Genomic DNA, 21,627 nt, shown 5'->3' with positions numbered 1-21,627 from the left:
TCCGGCTGAGCTTGGGGTCACTTCAGAGGCTGGTGTCAATGAAGCCAAAGGAAGTGGTTTGCCCACTGATTTCAGTACCTCTGGGAACACAACCGAGATAATACCATTTAAAGCTCATGTTCCAAGACATCCTAATGTTTGGAGATTTGCAAGTAATCCTATTATTGTGTGAGGAGAAGGGCCATCAAGAGGAAAAGAGATTAGAGTCTTGTCCTTACATCCCACAGCCCTCTGAATCAAACTATGGAGTAATTCTTGTTGCAAACCTGAACCCCAGTGAGCCAACTATATCCCTGCTTGTGCACTTTCAGCAAAATGCCCCAAAAGATTAAGGGTTCTGACATGGGAATAGGAGCCTGGACCCAGAACAGCAGTCCCCAAGCCCCCAGCTCAGCTGTGCCAAAAGCTCACCTCAGGGTTTTCTCAGGAAGGCACACTCAGGAGGATGTCTCCCTCCAAAGGGCCTTGGCTGCATCTCTGTTCTGAAGACTGTCCATGTTTGACTTTGCATGAGACACAGCAGCACCTCCTCCAGTGTGTGGTTGTTGGTTATGGATGCTCAGCAGGCAGCATGTCCGTGCAGGGCCCACCCTGTGGGGATTCACTCACATCCCCCCTGGTGAGGAGCCTGGCCAGACTCAGTGCTCTGGCACCCTTGGGAAGGGTGCCTGGGCAGGAGGGAGGGAGAGAGCCTGGCTCTGCAGCAGCATGTACAGGGAAGAGGGACAGTCACAGGACAAGAAGAAAGGCAAGAGGGGGCTAGAGCATGGCTGGGCAGCTAGGCTGCTTTCCAGTAGCAGTGAGAAGGCAATTTCCAACCAGTGTTGCATGTGTCACATTAAACTGTCATTGGCCGTAACATGAAAGCATTGGATGAAGGCACTGGGGAAGAGTGGCAGTCCCTTCCAACAGCAGCTGTATTTCAAACACAAACTGCCCTTGCTTCTGGTTGGAAGGGCTTACAGCCCCACCCACACCAAGCACTGTGTAGGGCCATAGAGGTAGGTGCCTTAAGCATCCTGAGACAAAAAGCTGGTGCTTTAGTTTGAGGGGGCTGGGACACCTACTCTGTGGGCACATCCTTCTCAACTCATCCCACCAGGCTCCTTCTCCAGCTCTCAGAGAGAAATAGGCCCTTTCAGATGTTTTATTTTGGGCTGAGGTGAGCCACAAACTAGTGGACTTGTCCATCCATGGACCCCACAAATCCTCACCTCATCAGAGGTAGCCCCCACCCAGGGTGCCCCGAAAATGATGTGCTGGTACTCCCGAGTCACCACATTTCTAGGGTTGGCAGCCTTGGCAGAGCACAGCTCCAACACCAGATCCCACTGGCTGTGGTGGTACTGGACACCTGCACCCATGAGAGACATGACAACATGTGCCATGGACCAGCATTTTCTCCCAGTGAAAAGACAACAGAAGTCTGAGTTCCTCTGCCCCCTGGCTCCATCCCTCTTCTCCTCTGTTTGTCTGAAGGACTCCTTTCTGCAGGGAGAGCCTATGGATGAGAAAAAGGATATTGAGCCGGTGGAAAGCAAAAAACAAAGACTTCCCAGTGTCACCAGCAGTGAGAGCTTCGCGAGCTCTGGGTTCCAGGAAGAGAAAAGTCTGAGTGATGTGGAGGAGGACGAGGAGGGTAGGTATTAATTCCTTCCTGTCCTTACACAGTCTGTGATATTTTTACAACGTACTGTGCATCCCTGAAATTTTTTTCCTCATTTATCACCCTAATAAACATCCGTGGGAGACGCTCACAGGGTCATGTCCAGAGGGTAGAAGATTTAAAAAAAGATTATTTCCAGGGTTACTAAATCTGACAGGAAAATGTGTGATTGTTTCTTCTGACTGCTCCTTATCTTCGGGCAAAATGCAGCAGTGTCCAAAGCATGGGGTATAAAGCAAGCACTGTTTTTGTTTCCAGTGACAGTGGGTTGACCTTCGAATATTACTCTACAAAGTCTGACTCTGTGGGAGCAATAGGGTCAGTGATAAGGTCAGGGGAGGGGGGTGAAGTACCTGCCTTGTGAGCAAGCTTTGTAACAAAATGTGTTCTTCACCTTCATAGATGCTGATGAGCTTTACAAGTTGCCCCTCACTATGGAGGACCTGATCTCCTACAGCTTTCAGGTGGCCAGAGGCATGGAGTTTCTCTCCTCCAGAAAGGCGAGTTTTGTGCTGAGGATTTTTCCCTGCAGAAGGATGGGATTCAGAGGTGAAATCATGTCTACGTTTTAGTGACACCTTCCTTGGGAGAGCTCCCAAAGGAAGAGCTGTTTTCCTCTTGGCGTTATAAATATAATCATATGTTTATCCAAGTCTCCATAGTCCATAAACACAGGATCATGGCTGAAGGTGGTATGTCAAGCTCATTCATTCAGGGAAGATCTTTTGGGTGTGGTGGGGGTTTTTTGTTCATTTCAACAGAAGCAGGTAGGGAGCGCCATATGAATCAGCGTTTTCCCTGCAAATGTCAAGAGGCCTAAAAATGTGTCATGTTCTAGACTTGGGAAGTTCGAGGGGTTTTAGGAATTGCTGATGTTTACAGTAGCTTCATGTAAAGTGTAGTCACCTTGCTCCCCCCAATATTAAATTGAAGATGATGGTGATGATAATGATGATAATAATAATAATAATTTTAAAAGGATATGAGAGACAGGAAATTTGTCTGCAGGATTAAGGAAATGCAGTTTGATTGTGAAACTGTTTATTATAGTGCATTCATCGTGACCTGGCAGCCAGAAACATCCTTTTATCTGAGAACAATGTCGTGAAGATCTGTGATTTTGGCCTCGCAAGAGATATTTATAAGAATCCTGATTATGTGAGAAAAGGAGATGTAAGTCAAGATGCTGTTTATTTACCCAGATGTTTATAACATATCATTTCAAACTGTCCACCAAAATGGTCTGGAGACATTCACATTTCCTGAACTTAAAAGTGTTTGAAAGCGATCACAGTTTTTATGTGAAGATGAGCAATCCGTGCGCATCCTGGGTCTGGAAAACATTTCTGTCCTCAGTTGTAGGGCTTGGATGTGCTAAGAGTTTCACAGCTCTGCCCTGTTAACACTTTAGCTGTTTTTTAGACATGTTTCTCGGCTGGCTCAGCATATCACCCTTACTCAGTAAACTTCCTTCAAGGAACCCAGTCCCTCCAGAACAAGGAGCGTGTCCCCCGCCGTGCACCCACCTCAGAGCCAAGCGCCGCTTGAGGGGCCTCAAGGAGCTGAGCTGGACTCACTGCCTGCAGCACTACTGGGGTTTTTTTGCTTCTGCTGCAAACAGGAGGGAGCAAGCCCCCAGCCAGGCCTGCTGTGAAGGCTGGGCAGCAAATTGCCTGTGCCTGGCAGATGCCGTGGGAATTTGGTGTGGGCATTGGGAGTTTCCTTCTGGAGGTCTCACCCACCTGCCAACTATTCCCTCACCCATAATTAGCTTTCAAGACTTACAGCAATATATATATCAGCTGGGAAACATTGTTCCCCTAACTTGGGTACTACTCAGGAGAACATAACAGGCCGTGCTGAGGGAGTTTCAAGGGCTGCTGATACAATCCTACAATTCAGACTCTGAAAATCTCCCCCAGAACATCTCTGACACTATCATGGAATGATTTGTGCTTGGGTGCAAGGCTGTCTCCACTGACTCTAGGATGTCAGCAAGAGACCTCTGCTCTTGCTTATCCCCCCATCCCTGTAAAGAAAAGGTCTGGTCACTCTGGTTACAGATTGCCAATGTCTGGTGTTTTCTGCCACACACATTTTAAAAGCAGGCATTTATTCCAACAATTTATTAAGAAAGTGTCTGAATTGAGTGTGGGTTTATCTTGACTGCCTGTAAGGAAATCCCACAGGTTCCTGTTTGAATGGTAATTATTTACATAACAATATATAGTTGATTCATCTATGATTAAATTCTTCTAGGCTTTGAAAATAATAGTCAGGTTTGTCCCTTTTGCTCCAGGCTCGACTTCCTCTCAAGTGGATGGCTCCAGAATCCATATTTGATAAAATCTACAATACAAAAAGTGACGTGTGGTCCTACGGGGTCTTGCTGTGGGAGATATTTTCCTTGGGTACGTTAACTCTGCAGCCCAGGAGCTGGACTTCAGCCTGGGGGAAAAACGTCTATTACCTTCAATGAGCTTTTGCCAAGTCTTTAATAAGGAAAGACCTAAATCACACAGAGCTGGGGTGGGGGTAGTGGGGAGAACTGTATGTGTCACACCCTTGTGAGATGGAAGTTTTGGTGCTTTTGAGAGCAGTGAAAGCTGATTTGCCAGGCTGAAAGCCTTAATGGATAGCACAGTTATCAGAGAACTTTACCACCTATTTCTGCCATGTGCAAAACTTAAGCTTCCCTCTTCTCTCTGTAGAAACCCTCACGAGAGATGCAGGGCAGCATGGCTGGAGCAGACTTGGTGCTCAGTCTGACTGATGGCACAAACCAGGGAAATTGGGCAGATTTTAAAGTTTTTTAATTGAATGTGGAACCCTGTGGGATAACTCAGAGCTGTAGGCCTAAGCTGGCAGGTGCCAGGGACTGAGGCATCTCCTCCTGTGCCACAGACAGCATCCGAGACACCGAGTGCCGTGGGCTGGGTGCTCCCTCTAAAGCTTCTGACTTCTCTCATCTGAGCAGGGGAGCTGAACACACAGAGAGATTGTTGCATGTCTCAAACTGTGTCACCCCCCTTTCCAGCTTGAAAACAGGCATTCCACCCAGCCCAGGAGGGACCCAGCACCTCCCTTACCCTGGCTGCTGGACGCAGCAGGCAAACAAGCATCTGCACAGATGCCACTGGATGAACTAGAGCATGCAATCCAAAATTAAACCCAGTGAAGCTTTCCCCCCCCACCCCCTTTCTTTCATGTGGAAAAGGCAGGATACAAGATGTACACTGAGTGGGAACAACAATGACCGTCAGAATAGAAGAATCTTAATTGGGTTCAACACAGAGGCTGACAAAAGAGGCAAACAGCAGAGGAAACAATACTATACAATTCTCAGGACAATCAATCATTTATTAGTTTAAATACGTGTTGTTGGTCAGGCTGCCAACTCTTGTGATTTTATGGTCAGCCTCATAATACCTGCCATTTTTTTCTAAAAGCCCCAGATCCTTGAACCTGGCAACTGTTTGACTCTCTGAAAGTTGTTGTGGTGTTTGGTTTTTTTTTCCCTTTCATCTTCCCTTTTCCTGATGTTTTCTTGTCTACTGGAAAAAAAGCACAATCAGGCTGCATCATAAAAACAGAGAAGCTACAAAAATAATGCAAATGTACTTTGATCTGATTAAAAAACATTATTTTATTATTTTCAGGGTGGTTTTGAGCATTTGGGGTTTGTTAATACTGTGCTCACTAGAATTTGGGGTCCAAACCAGTAGAGGGATCAGACTTTCCTTGAGGGATACTTTTCAAGTCTGATTCATGTGTGGTTTTTTGCATTCAGGCCAGGTAAGCACCACCAATAGTGCTGGGTTTTATCCTGACCCCTCCAAGGACCAGGGCTTGGAGCACTATCAGCAGCAGTTCCCTGCCTGTGGCAGCTGGCAGGGGCCAGACCCCTCAGTGGGGGAGGCCCCCAGGCTCCCAGCTCTGCAAGCATCTGCTGCACACCCTGAGTGTTGGAGGGGGATGTGTAGGGCCAAGGTTAGGTCACAGGTAACCAACTCAAGGCATCTGTGACCCAGTTCTCTCAATATTACCTCTAGGTGCCTCTCCTTACCCTGGAGTCCAAATAGATGAGGAGTTCTGCAGCAAACTAAAGGAAGGCACAAGAATGCGAGCCCCGGAGCAAGCAACTGAGGAGATGTAAGATGCCCTTCTCTGCTCACCCTGTGCACCCCTGCCCTCCTGGGCTGCCTTGCAGATGAGTCTCCATGATGTACGAGTCTCCATGAAAAAATAGCCCATGCCAACATAAGGAAAAACAACCTCATGCTGCCTTGTATCCTGCTGCTGTCATCAGTACCTTCTTGTGTTCCCACCTCCTCGGCCCTCTGGTCCTCCCTTGGGGTAGGAGAGAGTGAGGAGAGACATGGACCCGAGCCCAGGACACCACTGGAGCTGGGCTCCAAGGGGAGCTGAGCTAGCAACCCAGAGGAAGAAGGTCATTCATTCCTCTCCGGGATTAATATTTACCGACATATACACAGATTAGTGCTGGAGGAATGTGATATTATTAACATCGCCTGGGCTAAGGAAGCGACAGCAAAGGCTTCCTTGCAAACACTCGCGTGATGAGGATCCACCCTTTCCCGGAGACAGTGTCTGATGACAGAGGAAGGTGACAGGGACTTGCAGCCTCCCAGCTTGTGCTGCCTGTAGGGTTTATCTGAGACCCTCCGCTGCGACCTTGGCTGTCACTCCCCTGTCCCCTGTCTTTAGGTGCAGCCTCCAACTTCTGCTGCTTGGTCAACACTTTTTGGGAGGCCTGTGAGAGGTGGTGGCAAGTGAGACCCTGAGTTTGCAGCCCCTCTGCCATGGGAGTGGGATGCACCCTGCCTGGGAAGGCACCTGCAGCACAGTGAACATGGAACATGCAACCCGTGGCAAAAATTATTTAGGAGCATAAACATTTTCAGGATATTTTACCTCTGGAGGCAAAATCAAGTATGTGTAGACATCGTTAGTGCCTTTTTGAGTGCTATGTCATGACTCTAAATAGCAACACTTAAAAAAACATAGTTCTGGAAGAAGAAAAAGGATGCAAGCCAGCCATGCCTATCTGGGAGTATTACCCCCTCGCTAATTTTATTATCCTAGTGACAGTAGATAAGAGCTTTTTTTTTCTTTCTCTTCCACATATTTATTGCAGGAAGGAAAGCTTGGCTCAACCAATACGAGGAAGTGACACATTCATAAAAGTCATCTTAGGATGCCTTAACTTAAACATTGCCAGTTAATAGACGTGTTTAATACTTTAGCTTTAATGCTTAATTAGGAATAATAAAAAAATCCAAGAAGTATGACTAATTGGCTAAATTATTCTTCTGATGTGGTCTTCCCAGTGTCTTGCAGAAAGGTGTTTTTCCTTTTCTGTGGCAAGTTTACTCTTTTAGTAAGAGGGTGTTGGAGAACATCTCTGTAAGATCAGGTGGGCTCAGGAGTTGCCTCTATCAATGACAAGACGCCAGAGCCTACGCTGCCTTGGATCAAAGTGAGGTGTAACCCTACCATGTGCTCATTTTGCTTTTGTCCTCACAGCTACCAAATCATGCTGGACTGCTGGCGAAGCAATCCCAGTGACAGACCAAGGTTCTCTGAGCTGGTGAAAAAGCTGGGTGACCTGCTTCAAGCAAATGTCCAACAGGTAAGAATGTCACGATGGTTTGCTGCCACCAAGGCAGGGGTGACTGCACAGGCCTAGGAATAAAATGCTTTGATTTCTTGTATGTGTTTAGGAAGGCAAAGACTACATACCCCTCAACACGATATTTACAGTGGAAAGTGGGTTTCCCCCTGCATCTGATCCCCTGTGCAATGACAAATTTTCTGTTACAAGCTCAAGTTGTGGAAGCACTGAAAATGTCAGGTGAGACTTGCAAGATTAAGACAGAGTTTGTTTGTTGGGTTTGTAACTTGCTGCATAGCCTGGTTTGTACCTGGCTGGGAGAAAACACCCAGAGACACCCCCCATGGCTGGGGTGTCCCACCAGGCACTGAGACACCTCTGCCAGGATCCTGTTGGACTGGGATGAGCCCATCAGGGTGTCCGTGCCCACGGGAACCATCAGGTCACCAGGCACTGTGATAAAGGCAGCAGTAAAGACCCCAGGGGTGGGGCATGAGCTTTGGGTGGGCTCTGGTTAACAAGTCCCTTTTGTGTAAACTACCTTGGTGACAGGCAACAGCTTAGAGAAACAGGGACATACCCAGTGCTTCCTGCTTACGCACTTCACACTCTCACCAAAAATTGTCCTGCTTTTTTTGTTGAACAGATACATAAACACTTTCAAAATAAAACCACCCCAACGCATAAAGATGTTTGAAGAGCTTCCCATCAAGGAAACGCTTGTGTTTAATGTAAGTGACTCTTGGGCCAAATGCTATGCTATTTATTTCTTTTTATTTGTGTGACAGATTTATAAAGAGAGGATCAAGATGGGGTTTTCCGCTTTGTCAGCTCTGCTGATACAAGGTGCAAGAATAGCTGTGCTTGCAACAAGGTGTTATCCCATGTTCTACAAATTGGGGCATAGGTCACATTTCCATTTGAGTTCTTGGTGTGAACAAATCCTGTTATCAGGCAGACAAGCTGCAGATATATCCAGTAATGGGGCACACATAATGTCCTGGGCAGGGGGAACATGGGTGAGAAACTGGGAGAAGCTTTTAGTGACCCAGTTGTAGGCATTAAGCAGTGGGAGGTGGCAAGTGCACAGTGGTGCTCTCAAGATTGAGCTACTGGCTGGCCAAACCTCACCTTGTGTGTAGACATCTTTCCTTAAACACTCTGTACCTGTGTTAATGGCATGTGTCTGCTGCACCCCAAAGAAAGGACAGTTTGTGAAGGCACTGTTAAATACCTGGGCACTGCAGCACCTCCCGCAGCATCTGCCTCCTAGAGCTCTCTGTGTATAAGCAACCAAAATGATGCTGAAAATTGAAGAGTAATTGAACCCAATATAAAAGTAACTTCCTACAGTTAACACCTAATGGGGTTGTTTCTTTTTTTTCTTGAAGGATTACCAAGCAGACAGTGGGATGGTCCTGGCTCCAGAAGAATTAAAACGCTTCACATGGACAGGCAGCAAGCAAAAACGGACACTCTTTGGGTCTGTATTTCATATTTCCCTTTTCTGCTTCACATTTTAGAGGGAAAAGGAGATTCAAGGTCTCTGTTGTGAATCAGACCTAGTGAAAGTAGCTGATGTGTCCCCAGTCCCTGCAAACACTCTCACTGAGGTGTGTTCTGCTCAGCTGAGACAGCAATCAGCTCCCACATCTAACCCTCTGTACACCTTTGATGAAACAAATAACCCTCAACCTCTTTGATGCACATCACCAATATGATTTATTAGCACTCTATTGACCAGTCTGATCCTGAACTTAATGCTAAGCTGGACAAGTGTGTGCCAGAGAAAACTGAACCAAGGCCGAAGCAGGTAACTATAGGAAATGAGCCCTTGGTAGGGACAAGGAGGAACATGTGGCTATGAAGGATTTGCAGTTGTTTCTGCAAGTCCTCAAGAACACCCCAGCTGGGACAAGGCTCCCCCTGCTTGTTTTTTGCCCTTCTTTTCCATGACTCAGCTAAGCACGGCCCATTTAACACCCATGGGCTCAGGATGCTAAAGTGGCAACTTTACAATAGATGGATGTGAGGGCCTCACTTCTCTTCCTGCCTTTAAGCACTTTAATATATTGGCCACCTTCCTCCACCTAATTCCTGACAGCTGCCCAAGCAGGGAACTAGGGCTGCTCTAAGAAACACGTTGCACTGACATGAACTCCCTGTAAATGGGAAGTGTTTATTTTCTCAATGCCAGTGATGTCTCAGCTCCCAGTGCTGGGAAGCTGGCAGTGACTGTGGCTGGTTTTGGCTCACTGCTCTCAGCCAGCCCAGGGGACTGCCCAGACCCAACCCATCGTTCATCTTACGCTGGCAGGAGGTCAAGGCCATCCTGCCATCTTGCCTGTGCTGAACTTGTCAGCGACTTGCAGCTGGGCAGGCTGAGAGGTGTAGCATTGTCCCAGTGAACAATTGGAGCTGGCTGAGACGTGCGGTCACGGCAGGGAGGACTTGCTTAAAGAAAAATTCCAGTGACTAAGAGGGCGTTGGTTAAACACACAGAAACACACGTACAAGAGTGTGCACACTCACACAGCCAGAATACACCCTGTGCAAGGCAAATGTGCTACTGGCAGGAGTCTGGAATGTGGTATTGCTCATGTGTGGCAAAGCTGGGGTGATCCAAGCCACAGAAAAGAGGCTTGTGAGCAATTTTATGGCACTTTGATTTTATTGAGACAGTTTTAGATACTCTCTGTGAGAAGCCAGGTGTTACAGAGCTTGGAATGCATGTCGTATTAAGAGGGCTCCATAGGATGCAACGGTTCCTCAAAGCAGGAACCATTTTTAATTTGGTTGTTTTTTTTTTTTAATTTGTGCAAATGGGATGTTTCAGAAGGCTGCTGCCAGCCACAGGGGCAACACAGCAACCCCCCCAAATGAAGTGCATGAAATGCCTTTGTCTTTGTGTGGCAGAGTACACAAGAGTGTGCCTCTACAGAACTGCATTAGGGAGCATTCTCAGCTGCAGAAGGAAAAGGAATGCTTGGATGGGGAAAAAAAATTGCACACAACAGAGGCTGCTAGAACATAAATCCTCAGGGAAATGGAACAGTTGGCTGAGAACATGCAAGGTCATCTGGTCTGCAAGCTGAACAAGTGGTACTGAAGTGCTATGCCAAAAAGCACTCTTGTATGTGAATGAACACAGCACACACATCTTAAAAGTGGTAGTTTCTTAGCTAAGCATCCTCTACTTAGCCTAAATTGGAGCAGTAAATAAATAGTCCTGAATGTAGTAAGTAGAAAGGCGATGCCTGGAGGGGTGTGACATGTAAACTGATCTAACCAGATGCATAGTCCTGCTTCCTCCCTGGCATCTCAAGCACCCTTCTCTGTGGTTCAGCCCCCTCTCTTGTACTGACATTTCTGCTTGCTTACCTTGCAGAGATGGTTCAGGTCGCTGGATTATCAGAACAACAGCCCATAGGCACAAACACTGCAGGAGCAGTAGCAGCTCACCCGCAGGGCAGCTGGTGCCAGCTGACATTTAGATCACCTTCACTGTCACACCTAACTGCTCCCAGAGCACTTACCATCACACTGCAACCCTCAGCATGGCAGTTCAGGACACAGACAAATGCACTGACACCAAGGGGTGGGTCCTGAGCAGAGGCCAAGGGTGGTGCAGGGCTGTGCCCTTGCTTCTCCCGCGGGCTGGGGCAGGCTGGCCTGCCTCCCCAGGGCTCCCGCACCTCCCTGCTGCCCAGGGCAGAACCACCAGGCCCAGAGTGTTTTTTTCTTCACTTGAAGCATCTGAAATGAGTCTGCTAGGTGGGGTGATGCTTTCAGACCAGCATAAGGGTGGGTGTGTGTGCCCTGGAGTGTGGCATTAGAGGATTCAGACTTGGCAGGGCCACGTCTGCCACCACAGCACTGAAACACTTCATAGGGTAGAAGGAGCCAAACCTGGTGCATCCTACAAGACCCAGAAGTGCACCCAAGAGTTTGTTTCACAGGAAACTAATCACAGAATTGTTTGGGTTGGAAGGGATCTTCAAAAGTCAGCTAGTCCAACACCCCTGCAGTGAGCAAGGACATCTTCAACTAGATCAGGTTGCACCAAAGCCCCATCCAACCTGACCTTGAAAGTTTTGGTTGACTCCAGGAGTGAGCCAGTGCATGCACTGGTGCTTACTCAATGTGACCAACCCAAGAGCCAGGTCCTAGGGAAAGCAGAGTGGGAAGCCAGCTAACCTGACAATGCAGGGGCACCCCACTGACTCTCTTCTTCTTGGGCTTCCACTGCCTTGGAGGGAAAGGCACAGACATGCAAGGCTCACCCTTAGTTTCACTATAGGAAACAAACATCACCTCAAATCCTGGGGAGCCCCTCAGGCACAGGTGGTGGCCAGGAGCACACCAGAAATGATTGCTGTACATCTCCGACTTGCTATTGCCATTGAGACAAAAGTGATACTGTGAATAGTGTAATGAGATATAAGTCTTTACTAATACAAGGCCTCAGGTAACAAAATCCCAACAGAAAGGTTTGGAGGAGATAAAGAACAGCCTTTGCAAGTGGTAAGGATCTCAATTGCAACTCTCTTCTAGCATCTCAGTATTGGTGAAAAAGCCCAACCTGAGTAAGCCAAAACTGTCAGCTGGCTCCCCAAGACTCAGAATTACAATGTAAATTACAGAAGTGTTTCTCTTTACGCCCATCACAAAAAGCCCTGAGTCTGTGACTAACCTTGTCACAATTACAGAATGTATCCCAAGGCAATTACTTGTCCATCTGCCAATAGATGCAGTACAAAAATATGCGAGGCATCTGCAATCCTCAGTAGGAGGGCTCCTCCTCATGAACTCCATCCATCTACAAACAAATGTAATGGGGCGATCTTTTTGACAGGAGCTTCCAATTTCTTACAGTAGGACAGAAGACAGACACCACACTCCTTGAAAAGCACATAGTCTTGTGAGTTAGACATTCAAGAAACAGTAAAAGCTAACAGAAACTGTTAGTTCTCCATTTCTTAATTGGGGAAGGCCCTGTGCTACCAGTTCTGTGCTTTCTTTAAAGATCTAACAGTGCAAATTAAAACAAAACCCCTGGGCTCCAAAAGCCTCAACAGATGTTCTGTCTTCTCTGGAATTGAAGACTAGGGCTGCCAATGTTCCTGACCTTATAAATGGAGAGGGACCAAGTGTCCATGAACTTTTAAAACTATGGGAGAGGGAATATAATTGTAGTCATCACAGTCCAATGTGTGTTTACATTAGGATTTCACGTGTTATCAATGATGGGAAATGCTCTGGCTTTTCCTTTGTCTACAAATAAATTGTTGGTATCTATGTACAATAGCATGAAAATTCTCTTTGCCTTAACTTTCTTCGTTATTGAAAGATCCCTTTTAAGCACTGCACTTTCTGAGTACAGGTAAGAAAGGGCTGCAAGGTGACACACATCTTAAAGAGTGGCTGCTCAGCTGAGAAGACATGAAACACCTCTTGCAAAGGGCATCTTATAAAAGGCAGCCTTCAAGCTAACTGGTCCTCTATGTGTGGGTCAGAAAAACTCTAAATCAAACCAGCAGTTCTTGTCTGCTTCTGGTAGAAACCTATGAGAGGTGACACTGAGAGTTTGTGACCTTCCTCACAAACAACAGCCATTTATCTTGAAAATTCATGCCAGCATTAGGCTTTGGGAACAAAACACCTACACTAGTAGCTTTCTGCTTTTGCCCAAAGGCTTGAGATCTTTCATCATTTCACTCCTTCTGCTCAAAAAAAACCCCAGCTCCCCTTGGAGGAACATTTAAGTGTGAGGAACATATGGTTATCTACAGGCCAGCAGCAGCACAGATGCCAGACACTCCACAATGCTTTGCCCTGCAATGAAGCTTCACTCCCTCACAGCTGCCACTAACAACCAACAGAGCTTAGGCTGAGCAGCCAAATATTCCCTGCAAGCACCAAGACTCTCAATACTTAAAGTGACTGCAAGAACTTTAATAGAGATATTCAGCCACAGCATCTCTGTTCAGAAGGGGACTCGAGGGAGACACAGGAAGGCTCTTTCAGTCCCCCGTTCCACTCTCCCATTGAGCAATCCCATCTGCATTGATGCCATTCCCAGCATCTGAGAATAAACAAAGCTGCCTCTTGTGATGCAGCTTTGTTAAAGCCATTAAAACAAACACTCATACATGTTAAATAGGCTAACAGTGACACTGCTCTGTTACAGCATGAAAGGTGCCAGCAGGAGCAAGGAGTCGGTGCTTTCTGGAATAACGAAGCCAAGAAGCTTCTGCAGTTTCAGTTGTGACCAGCTCAGTGACTCCAAGCAAAGATACACTTATGGTAACGAGGTGCTGGAGAAAATAAGAGCGTGTCATTCTCCCCCTCCTGACTACAACTCTGCGGTCCTTTATCCTTAGCCACCTGTTTAAGTACTTCTAGGCCAAGTTTTAAATATGCATTTAATCCAAAAAGGTTTTTCTGAAACACTGTCGGTTTAAAAACTTTGACCCAAATAATTTTAGTTATCCTAAAATTCAAAAAGATCTCATTGGCTTCATCTCAGTGATCTGCTTTTCTACAGACTGCAATAAGCGTATACAAAATGTAGCAAAATACTAATGCTTAAGCCTTGACTTTCCCACTGCTCAACATCAACAGCTGCCACTAAAATTACCCAGTGCTTCTGAAAACCTGAATGGTCATCATTACAAGGAAAACCAGTTAGCTGTTTTGTCCCTGGCAGCAGGATTGTATTTCATGGTCCAGTCACTCAGCCTCTGCTCAGCCCCAGATGCAGCACCAGTGTCCTGCTCAGGAGAGGCCGCTGGGAGCTGTCAAGACACCGGGTGAATTTGCCAGTAATGCTGGAAAATAAAGGACTCTCCAAAAAGACAGAAACAAGAAACAGATGAGGCTCTGTGGCTTTTATGAAAAGCCTACTTTGAGGAACTTGGAGGAAGGTTAGGGCTCCAGGGAAGCTGAATTAGCAAGGTGGGGATGGGGGATTATACAGCTCTTACTGCTTTGGATGGCAAACATAGTAAGGAGTTTTGCAAGGCAAGAATTTCAAATGCGTGTTGCAAAACACAATTGGCAAGGAGAGAGGAGAACCAAGATCAGAGCCAGGGCTGCAACAACAGGGAATACAGATTAATTCAGTTTGGACAAGCCTGCTGAAATCAAGTAAATATTCTTGAAGTTTTGCACTTTGTCTGTTTGCCAACACACACACACACACTGGAACCAAACCACAAGCTACGTATGTTAAAGCCAAGCTCCATCCACAAAATCTTGTGGACCTTCTAACACTGCACTGATTATATTTTATTTATGGGAATCTGTCTGAAAAGACAGGATGGCTATTAAACTGCATATACTTTAAATGAATTGATCTCTAGAGAGCTTGAAGATATTATTTAGAAATGAGAAGACAATCTCCTTGTGAAGTTAGGGCAGCTTTCTATGAAGAGAGTTGAATATCCAGGTTAGTTACCCATCTGTATGTATAGGAAAAAAAAAAAAAAAAAAGACCATTCATTCACAACAGATTTCTGTGTAGCATCTCAGAAATGGTATGAATGTTGAGAAACACCATCCCCTTTCACTTTTGAATGCACTATTGAAATGAGAGTTGGCCATTTAACACACTAGCTCTGACATCTCCCAAACAACTACTGCCCAATCACAGCTTCTCATGGTCCAGTATCAATATATGTTAACTAAAATGCTACATATTAGATATGGTTCTGAAGTAAAAAATTAGCTTAGGAGCTGTGAATGTAACTAACTGACTTAAAGGTAAATGATCTTTTGTGTATGTACAAAGAAAAATGTTCTTGGATGTTCAAGTAAAAGAAATATGTATCACTACTTCTAAGCTGAGTATCAATTTGAGATCTTCCTGGCCAAAAGATCATAAATTTTAAGTATCATTGCACTGTCTCTTGCTGGTAAAGTACATTTTGATCTTCATTAAAACAAAAGGAAAGTTTAAGAACTGCTTCTTAACTCCAATTGAGCAAAATAGTTATGGGATGATGCATCTCAGAGGAAATGTTTGCACAGTGTAAATATATAAATAAGCTTTTTGTGCATAAATATTTAAGAAAACTGGACTACAAAGATTACTTTTATATGAATCCCCTAAGTTTCTTTAGATGTGAATAACTCTTACTTTGTGTTCTATTTTCTATCTTCATCTCATGTATTTGACTGCTGAATTCATACAATAAAGTTTGCTTTTGGAAGAATCTGCAGAGTTCTGTCAGATTAGTTAATCCAGAGTCAGAGACTGCTGCAGCAGATGATTGAGCATTGGACAGCAATAACACATCTGGAATGGGTCAGGTTTGTAAGCAAAGAAGAACATGGAATAATTGCATGGAAGGCACACAGCAAAAGCAGATACAGTGATGGGCACTGGTATGGCTCCCTCTGTGATTTACATCCTCTAGACTCAGTGTACCTAAGAAGTTTAGGAGATTTTTACCCCACCAGTAAATCATCTCACCTTTGCTGTTCAGCAATACAGGGAAAAAAAATCTGGGAAAGGAAGCTGGCACAAGTCCACATGCAGTTCTCAGATAAATTAATACTTTGTTATTGGGCAGAAAAGCTCAAAAACATGCAAGTAAGGGCACTTTAACAGAAGTTTCAAAATTAAGTCTTGTCTAGTAAAGCAGACCTGATCCAACAGAAGCAGATGGGACTTGACTTGGGAGTCAAGGAAATGTGTATGATTCTAGTCAACAACATTTGTAAGTTTCAGGACATCTGATATACTCTAAGTGACAAACACTAAACACACTTTGTGACTCACAATTGTTTCAACACTGCATTGTGGCCAGAGCAAATGCAAAAGAAATGAGAGAATGAAACAATTCCAGCACCCAAGTTGAAAAGCTTCACTTCCAACTTCAGAACTTCATATTGTCAAAATAAGGCCACGTTATTTCTGGTATTCTTTATTAAAAATACTGCTGTACACATGAAGAATGAAAACAGGATTAAAGATGAGTAACACATATTGGGATCATGACATTAGAACTTAACATACTGGTGCTTTTTAGGGGAAGCAGTTGACACCTGAATTACTGAAAAAAAGGGCAAATAAAAAATACATAGGTACCCTCAACAAAATATTCACAATATAGTAAATACAGCAACAGAATTTAAAACAGGTACAAAAATCAAAATGACCAACATCAGATGATTTCAAAGGTTGTCCCTTCTGTGCTTTTAGCTGTAAAAAATAGGAAGGTCAGAGCGAAATTTCCCATCTGGGAGGGCACATCCTGGTGGCTCTTCTTTTTAAACACAGATACACAGTTCTTCCTATGAATGGTTCAAACTACAACGTTAGGACAACCTTCTAAATGGAATTAAAATGGGGTAGAAGGGCTCTCCCCCAAAAAACACCCAAGCTGAACTTCAGACTGTTCAAATCATTCCCAAATATGGACCAAAGAAAATAAATAGAAAACAAAGCTCAACTTTTTTTTAATATGTATTACCTGACACCAAATATTTTCTGGCTGACATTATGTACGAAAACTTATTAGCTGTCTACCTTTTTATTTTTAAACCAAGTCCTGAGGTTATTAGGGGCTGAAGCAAACTGACATTATGCAAATACACACAGGTTTGCAATTTAGACATGTCTTGCAGAGGGTGGTGTGCTGGTCTAAAAAGGATGAGAATTCAAGCCCTATTTTACCCCTGCCTTACACTTTCACAAAATATTGGTCCACAAATTAAATTTTCAAAGGTTCCCAAACCCCACAACTGAACAGATGATCCCCTTTCATTTTCAAAGAAAACAATACTGGAAAAAACCTCAGCCCGCTTATAAATTAAGCATTTCATATTTCTTCTAGAATACAAGTACTTCTTTTTTGTACAAAAGAATTACAATATGATTTGTCAAAAAACATATAAAAGACAGCTGCTCTTCCTCAAATACATGAGCTAATGATAAAAGACTGTTTTGCATGTTCACTTTTCAAAGTTCCTGTTCTTTTATATTAAAAAGAACATTCTGGCAACTGTTGTAGTTTGAATATTAAACATTATGTTCCTTTTAAAATTCATTTGATCAAATGCAACAATAATCGATTTTTAAACTCAACAACTGATGCTACCTAATGTGGATTCAACCACATTTTCTAAAATGTGTAAAGCATGCCCCTAGTCTTCAAAGCTTTCGATGTGAAGAGAGTTGCTTTTTTTCTTGATGCAAGTCTCAAGGCGGAGAATAATTTTAAAGCTTAAAAAAGTGGACAGAGAAATATTAAAAACTTCTCTGAAAACTACAAATATCGAGAATTATTAAAATTGATGTCAGTAACATCAGTTGCAAGTGCTTAGAGTCTGTCCTGACCTTTTGAGTTTCCACATTTTCTTCATGGTGAGCACCCAGTGCTATTAAAACATTCAGTGCTGGGAAAGGATAGATACAGTCTTCACTACTGCTTTAAGAAAGGAAATTCCTACATATTTGGCAGTCTTCAGTATCAAAGTGTAGGTGTTTAACTAGAAATCCCATAAATACCCAAGTTTGGAGACAACTGCATGTCCAAATATTAGAAAGGTAATTGAGGAGGAAAATTCCACTTTTGAGACTGAATTACTTCAGGAATATTCATGTGTTGAGTATTATCAAAAGTAATATTACTTTGGGCTAAGCAGTGACTGCAAAGGCACAGCAGATCATTATCCCTCCAGATTCAGGCTGTAAAACTTGAAAAGCTCTTGATGCCAGACAACTGCTGTGTTTAGTTTATCTTCTTTTAACAGTGTCTTTGTATCTGTATCCAGTGTAGCGTACCATAATAAAGCTGTGGTTCAAAGAACAGAACTTTATACAAAAATTATACTGTAAATAACCTAAAGTAATACACTCCTGAAACTTCAGGCATTTAAACAATTTCTTTAAAAAAAAAATCTATTAAAAAAATTGCATAAATGTAAATGCTTCTGACTAGCAGGAAAACATACAAACAGTTTTTAAAAGGCGCTGGTTGTGTTTAGAGCAAGTTTGATGTGCTCCTTAACTTCCAGATGTTTCCCATTATGCTATTTTCATCACTTCGCTTAGACAAAGTTTAAATCGAATGACAGGGGACTTTCTTTTTTTGTCAATTCATCCATACTTCACTTGACTGGTTTAAAAAAAGTTTCTTCTTCTCACGTTTCTTTGAGCTAACAGTGGGTGGCATACAGAGCTTGCATACAACACACTTTTACAGAGGTTACGAACTAAACGGTCATTAAGAGAACACAATTTTGTTAAATTATTTACCTGGTCCTTTATGCTATTCTGGGTGCAAATAATATAAAAAAATGGATAAATTTTGCTATTTCCTCAGTGACAAAAACGTATCCCAGAAATGTCCTTGCAAAGAGTTTCCCTTAAGTATACAATGTGGCAAAACTTCAGAGATCAGAAAAGTCTAAAAAAAAATTAAAATTAGTGCATATACAAGTGGAAAAAATAAAAGCAGGAACATCATGCACCTGATGTGTTCCTTAATCTAAAATAAATTCTTCACAGATAAAGCCTCCAATGGCAGCCTTAGCTCTAGGATAAGTGAAACATTCTTCCCTTCAAGTAACAGTGTACCTGACTGAAGTGCAAGCAGCTTTGCTCATCTCCTGTTTGTTTCCCAAATGTGAAATGAGATGACAACAACAATTCAGCTGTAGTGCAATTTGCTATCGTTTAAGTTCCTCAGCAATGTCCTGCATGCTTTCAGCAAATACTACAACTGACCATTTGCGGCTGCAATCAGTTCTTGAAAAGTATTTTCAAAGCAGCGTTTTAAATCGCTGTAAGTTACCACAAGTACACTCTTCTCATCTCTGGAAATGAGGCTTATTTTTTCTGGCACACCAGCATCTAACTGTAACAAGAATGCAAAAGATAAAATAAAAGAAGTGTGAAAGAAATGGCAAAACATTTCCCCAATAACAAAAGCAATCAATTTCTTGGCAAGTGCGTTGTCGTGGGGCGATTCAGATCCTTCCTTTCTGTGGTGTTAGCAGATTTGAACTGCACCACAACAACGTACTTGCCAAAAAAATCCGAGACATTTTGGTCTTAACCTGATGGACATTCCAGACCTTTGGACTAGGTTACCATTGTTTTTCTTCCCTTTCCATAAAGCTCATAATCCTGCAATGCTATCTTCCCCTGTGGGGAAAGCCTAGCAAAAGTTCTGCATCGCCCCTGATGAACAAAACCACATTTGACATTACATTTGCACAGAAGATCCACAAGTCTCCACACAGAATAGGTAAATTACTTCTTGCACACTCTGCAATGAAATAATGGATAGACCAGCCCCGGGTAATCTGAAAACTAGTACAAACCCAAACCTGTTTCTGGGAGTACTGTAAACAAACTAGTTCCTAAACTGTATGGCACACTTAATCCCTTACTCTTAGGAGGAAAAAGAAAAAAAGAAAAAAACCTACCTAAGCAAATCCATAAGCAAATAGGTAATTTGGGGTTAAAGACTAAAGTGAATTCCACATTTGTCTTCATGTTTTGTTCTGACTTCTCAAATTCAATATTTAAAACCTGTATGTTATACTATGTATCTTAGAGATGTACCACTAAATTCTAATTTGGAAGAGATGAATATTCTACTTTACATGAAGTCCTTTCCAACACTCTTATCTTACATTATCCTTACTTTGCAAGAATTGTTCATCAATGGGGAACTGTCAGACTCTCCCATAATGCAACACTTTTGTAGCCCTCTTTTAGCAGACATATTGATATTTCAAAATCCTTTATACTACAAGCTTTCTTGTTCTTATACAGAAGGTGGGGCAGCAACAAGTGGGATATGACACTATTGAGATTATCTTTGGAAATACAACCCCCACAGATTAAATAAATCTATTATAATGTTGTACTGAATAGGAGAAGAATAATTAAATTTGTCACTGTTCCACTGGCTGTTGTTTGGATCTACACAAGTTAGAAATTTCTTGCATTTGTCCTCTAAAATAACATTCTGAACATAACCCACAAAACTGGAACCTTCCAAATTCAAAGTTCCAGCTTTGTGAATAGCTTCAGAAGTAAAAAAGCAAGCCAATTAACTTTTAATTCTTGTAGAGTAGGATAAGAACAGCTCTCTTTTCCAACATCCATTCCAAAATATTATTACTATGAAGGTATTTGTGAAATACTGTCTACTGTTCCCATTAGAATCATTCAAGAAATGAGCAAATTACCTTAGTGAGTTTAGGATATGGAAGATCTGTATTAAGAAAGCCACACAGCTAACTAGAAACATCAATATTCATGGCTTTCTTTCCTCCTGTGGAGGCATGAATTAGTATCTCAGTTGAAAAGATCCCCTAAACGCCATGTTGAAAAAAAGGTTTTTTTAAATAACAGAGTGATTTTCATTCAAAAGGAATGCTTTTGGAGTGTAGCTGGAAAGCCCAAATAGTCCCTTCTACTGTTGCAAACTTCAGTTTCAGAAGTGTTTTTTGGAGTGTATTTCCAAAGTGGCAGTCTGTAAGCCTTACATTTTTTGTGTGGTGAGCCCACAACCACAGAAAGACAAGAGCCTCTGTTTAAAAAGGTAAGCCATGAACATTTATAGAACAAGGCATTCTTTGACACCATCTCTTACCTGACCTATGAATTCAGGACTGTCCCCTCTTGCTACAGTACTGTACAGGTCACTGCTTTCAAATCATGATGGCATTTCACTGCCTATTTGAATATCAACATGCTTTCTTTTTGATTTAGCCTCAATCCCTTTAATGTCCTTTTTGAAGTGATTACAGACACCAACCAGAAAGATAAAAAGGTTAAAGAAATGCACAGCAGTGGTCTAATAGGAGATTAAAAGCCTTGACAATTTAAAAAGATTTAACTATTGTTAAGTCAGTCATTACATGTCAAAGGAACTGAATACATTCAATTTTTTCTGGAAGAGGAAGTTTGCTATCCTAATCCTAGAAAAGACTAGCCACTGAAACTATATACTGTCAGTGTCTGCATCACCATTTGTTATGGAGTGAGTGGAATGACCGAGCAGCTACAAAAGAAAAAAAAAAAAAAGGCAGCATCTAAGTCTCCTATGAATCACTGAACTTTGGTGAAACAATGTAAAATAAATTGAAAGCTGATCTGCCAATAAAAAAATAAATCAGCTCATGTACTTTTTTTAATTTATGGAGCAAGACAAGTTCTACAGCTACTGAAGATACCGTTGTCTCTCACGTGTTTCCTGCTATGAAACATGAGAGTGCTCAGCTAGAATTTTGCTAGTGGTACAGCTCTTGAAAAACTGCCAACAGCTTTGTTAAACCAAACTTGGAAAACATAGGGCTA

At 43.1% G+C, this 21,627-nt stretch overlaps 2 protein-coding genes across 4 annotated transcripts in view; one reads left to right on the top strand and one right to left on the bottom strand.

Annotated features, from left to right (window-relative positions):
• Positions 1-13,684, top strand: part of FLT1 (fms-related tyrosine kinase 1) — a 91,339-nt gene extending 77,655 nt beyond the window's left edge. Inside the window, exons 20-29 of the mRNA XM_010005653.1 lie at positions 1,480-1,639; positions 2,069-2,166; positions 2,717-2,839; positions 3,966-4,077; positions 5,719-5,818; positions 7,214-7,319; positions 7,411-7,541; positions 7,948-8,032; positions 8,693-8,784; positions 13,492-13,684. Coding sequence (XP_010003955.1) covers positions 1,480-1,639; positions 2,069-2,166; positions 2,717-2,839; positions 3,966-4,077; positions 5,719-5,818; positions 7,214-7,319; positions 7,411-7,541; positions 7,948-8,032; positions 8,693-8,784; positions 13,492-13,684 — 1,200 coding nt within the window. The remainder of the gene's footprint in view (positions 1-1,479; positions 1,640-2,068; positions 2,167-2,716; positions 2,840-3,965; positions 4,078-5,718; positions 5,819-7,213; positions 7,320-7,410; positions 7,542-7,947; positions 8,033-8,692; positions 8,785-13,491) is intronic.
• Positions 13,685-16,219: 2,535 nt separating this feature from the next.
• PAN3 (PAN3 poly(A) specific ribonuclease subunit) overlaps positions 16,220-21,627 on the bottom strand; it is a 67,828-nt gene continuing 62,420 nt past the window's right edge. For 2 of the 3 annotated variants that reach the window (XM_010005639.1, XM_010005638.1), the window contains exon 18: positions 16,222-19,168. In XM_010005639.1, the coding sequence (XP_010003941.1) occupies positions 19,028-19,168 (141 nt within the window). In that variant the 3' untranslated portion in view covers positions 16,222-19,027. Of the gene's footprint in view, positions 19,169-21,627 lie in introns of all 3 variants that reach the window. The other variant, XM_010005637.1, reaches the window with a different exon arrangement.

Source organism: Chaetura pelagica, unplaced genomic scaffold (genome assembly GCF_000747805.2).
Source record: "Chaetura pelagica isolate M959 unplaced genomic scaffold, ChaPel_1.0 scaffold269, whole genome shotgun sequence".
In the NCBI taxonomy this organism is placed as follows: domain Eukaryota; kingdom Metazoa; phylum Chordata; class Aves; order Apodiformes; family Apodidae; genus Chaetura; species Chaetura pelagica.
The sequence above is the reverse complement of the archived record's forward strand: the minus strand, read 5'-3'. Positions and strand labels throughout refer to the sequence as shown.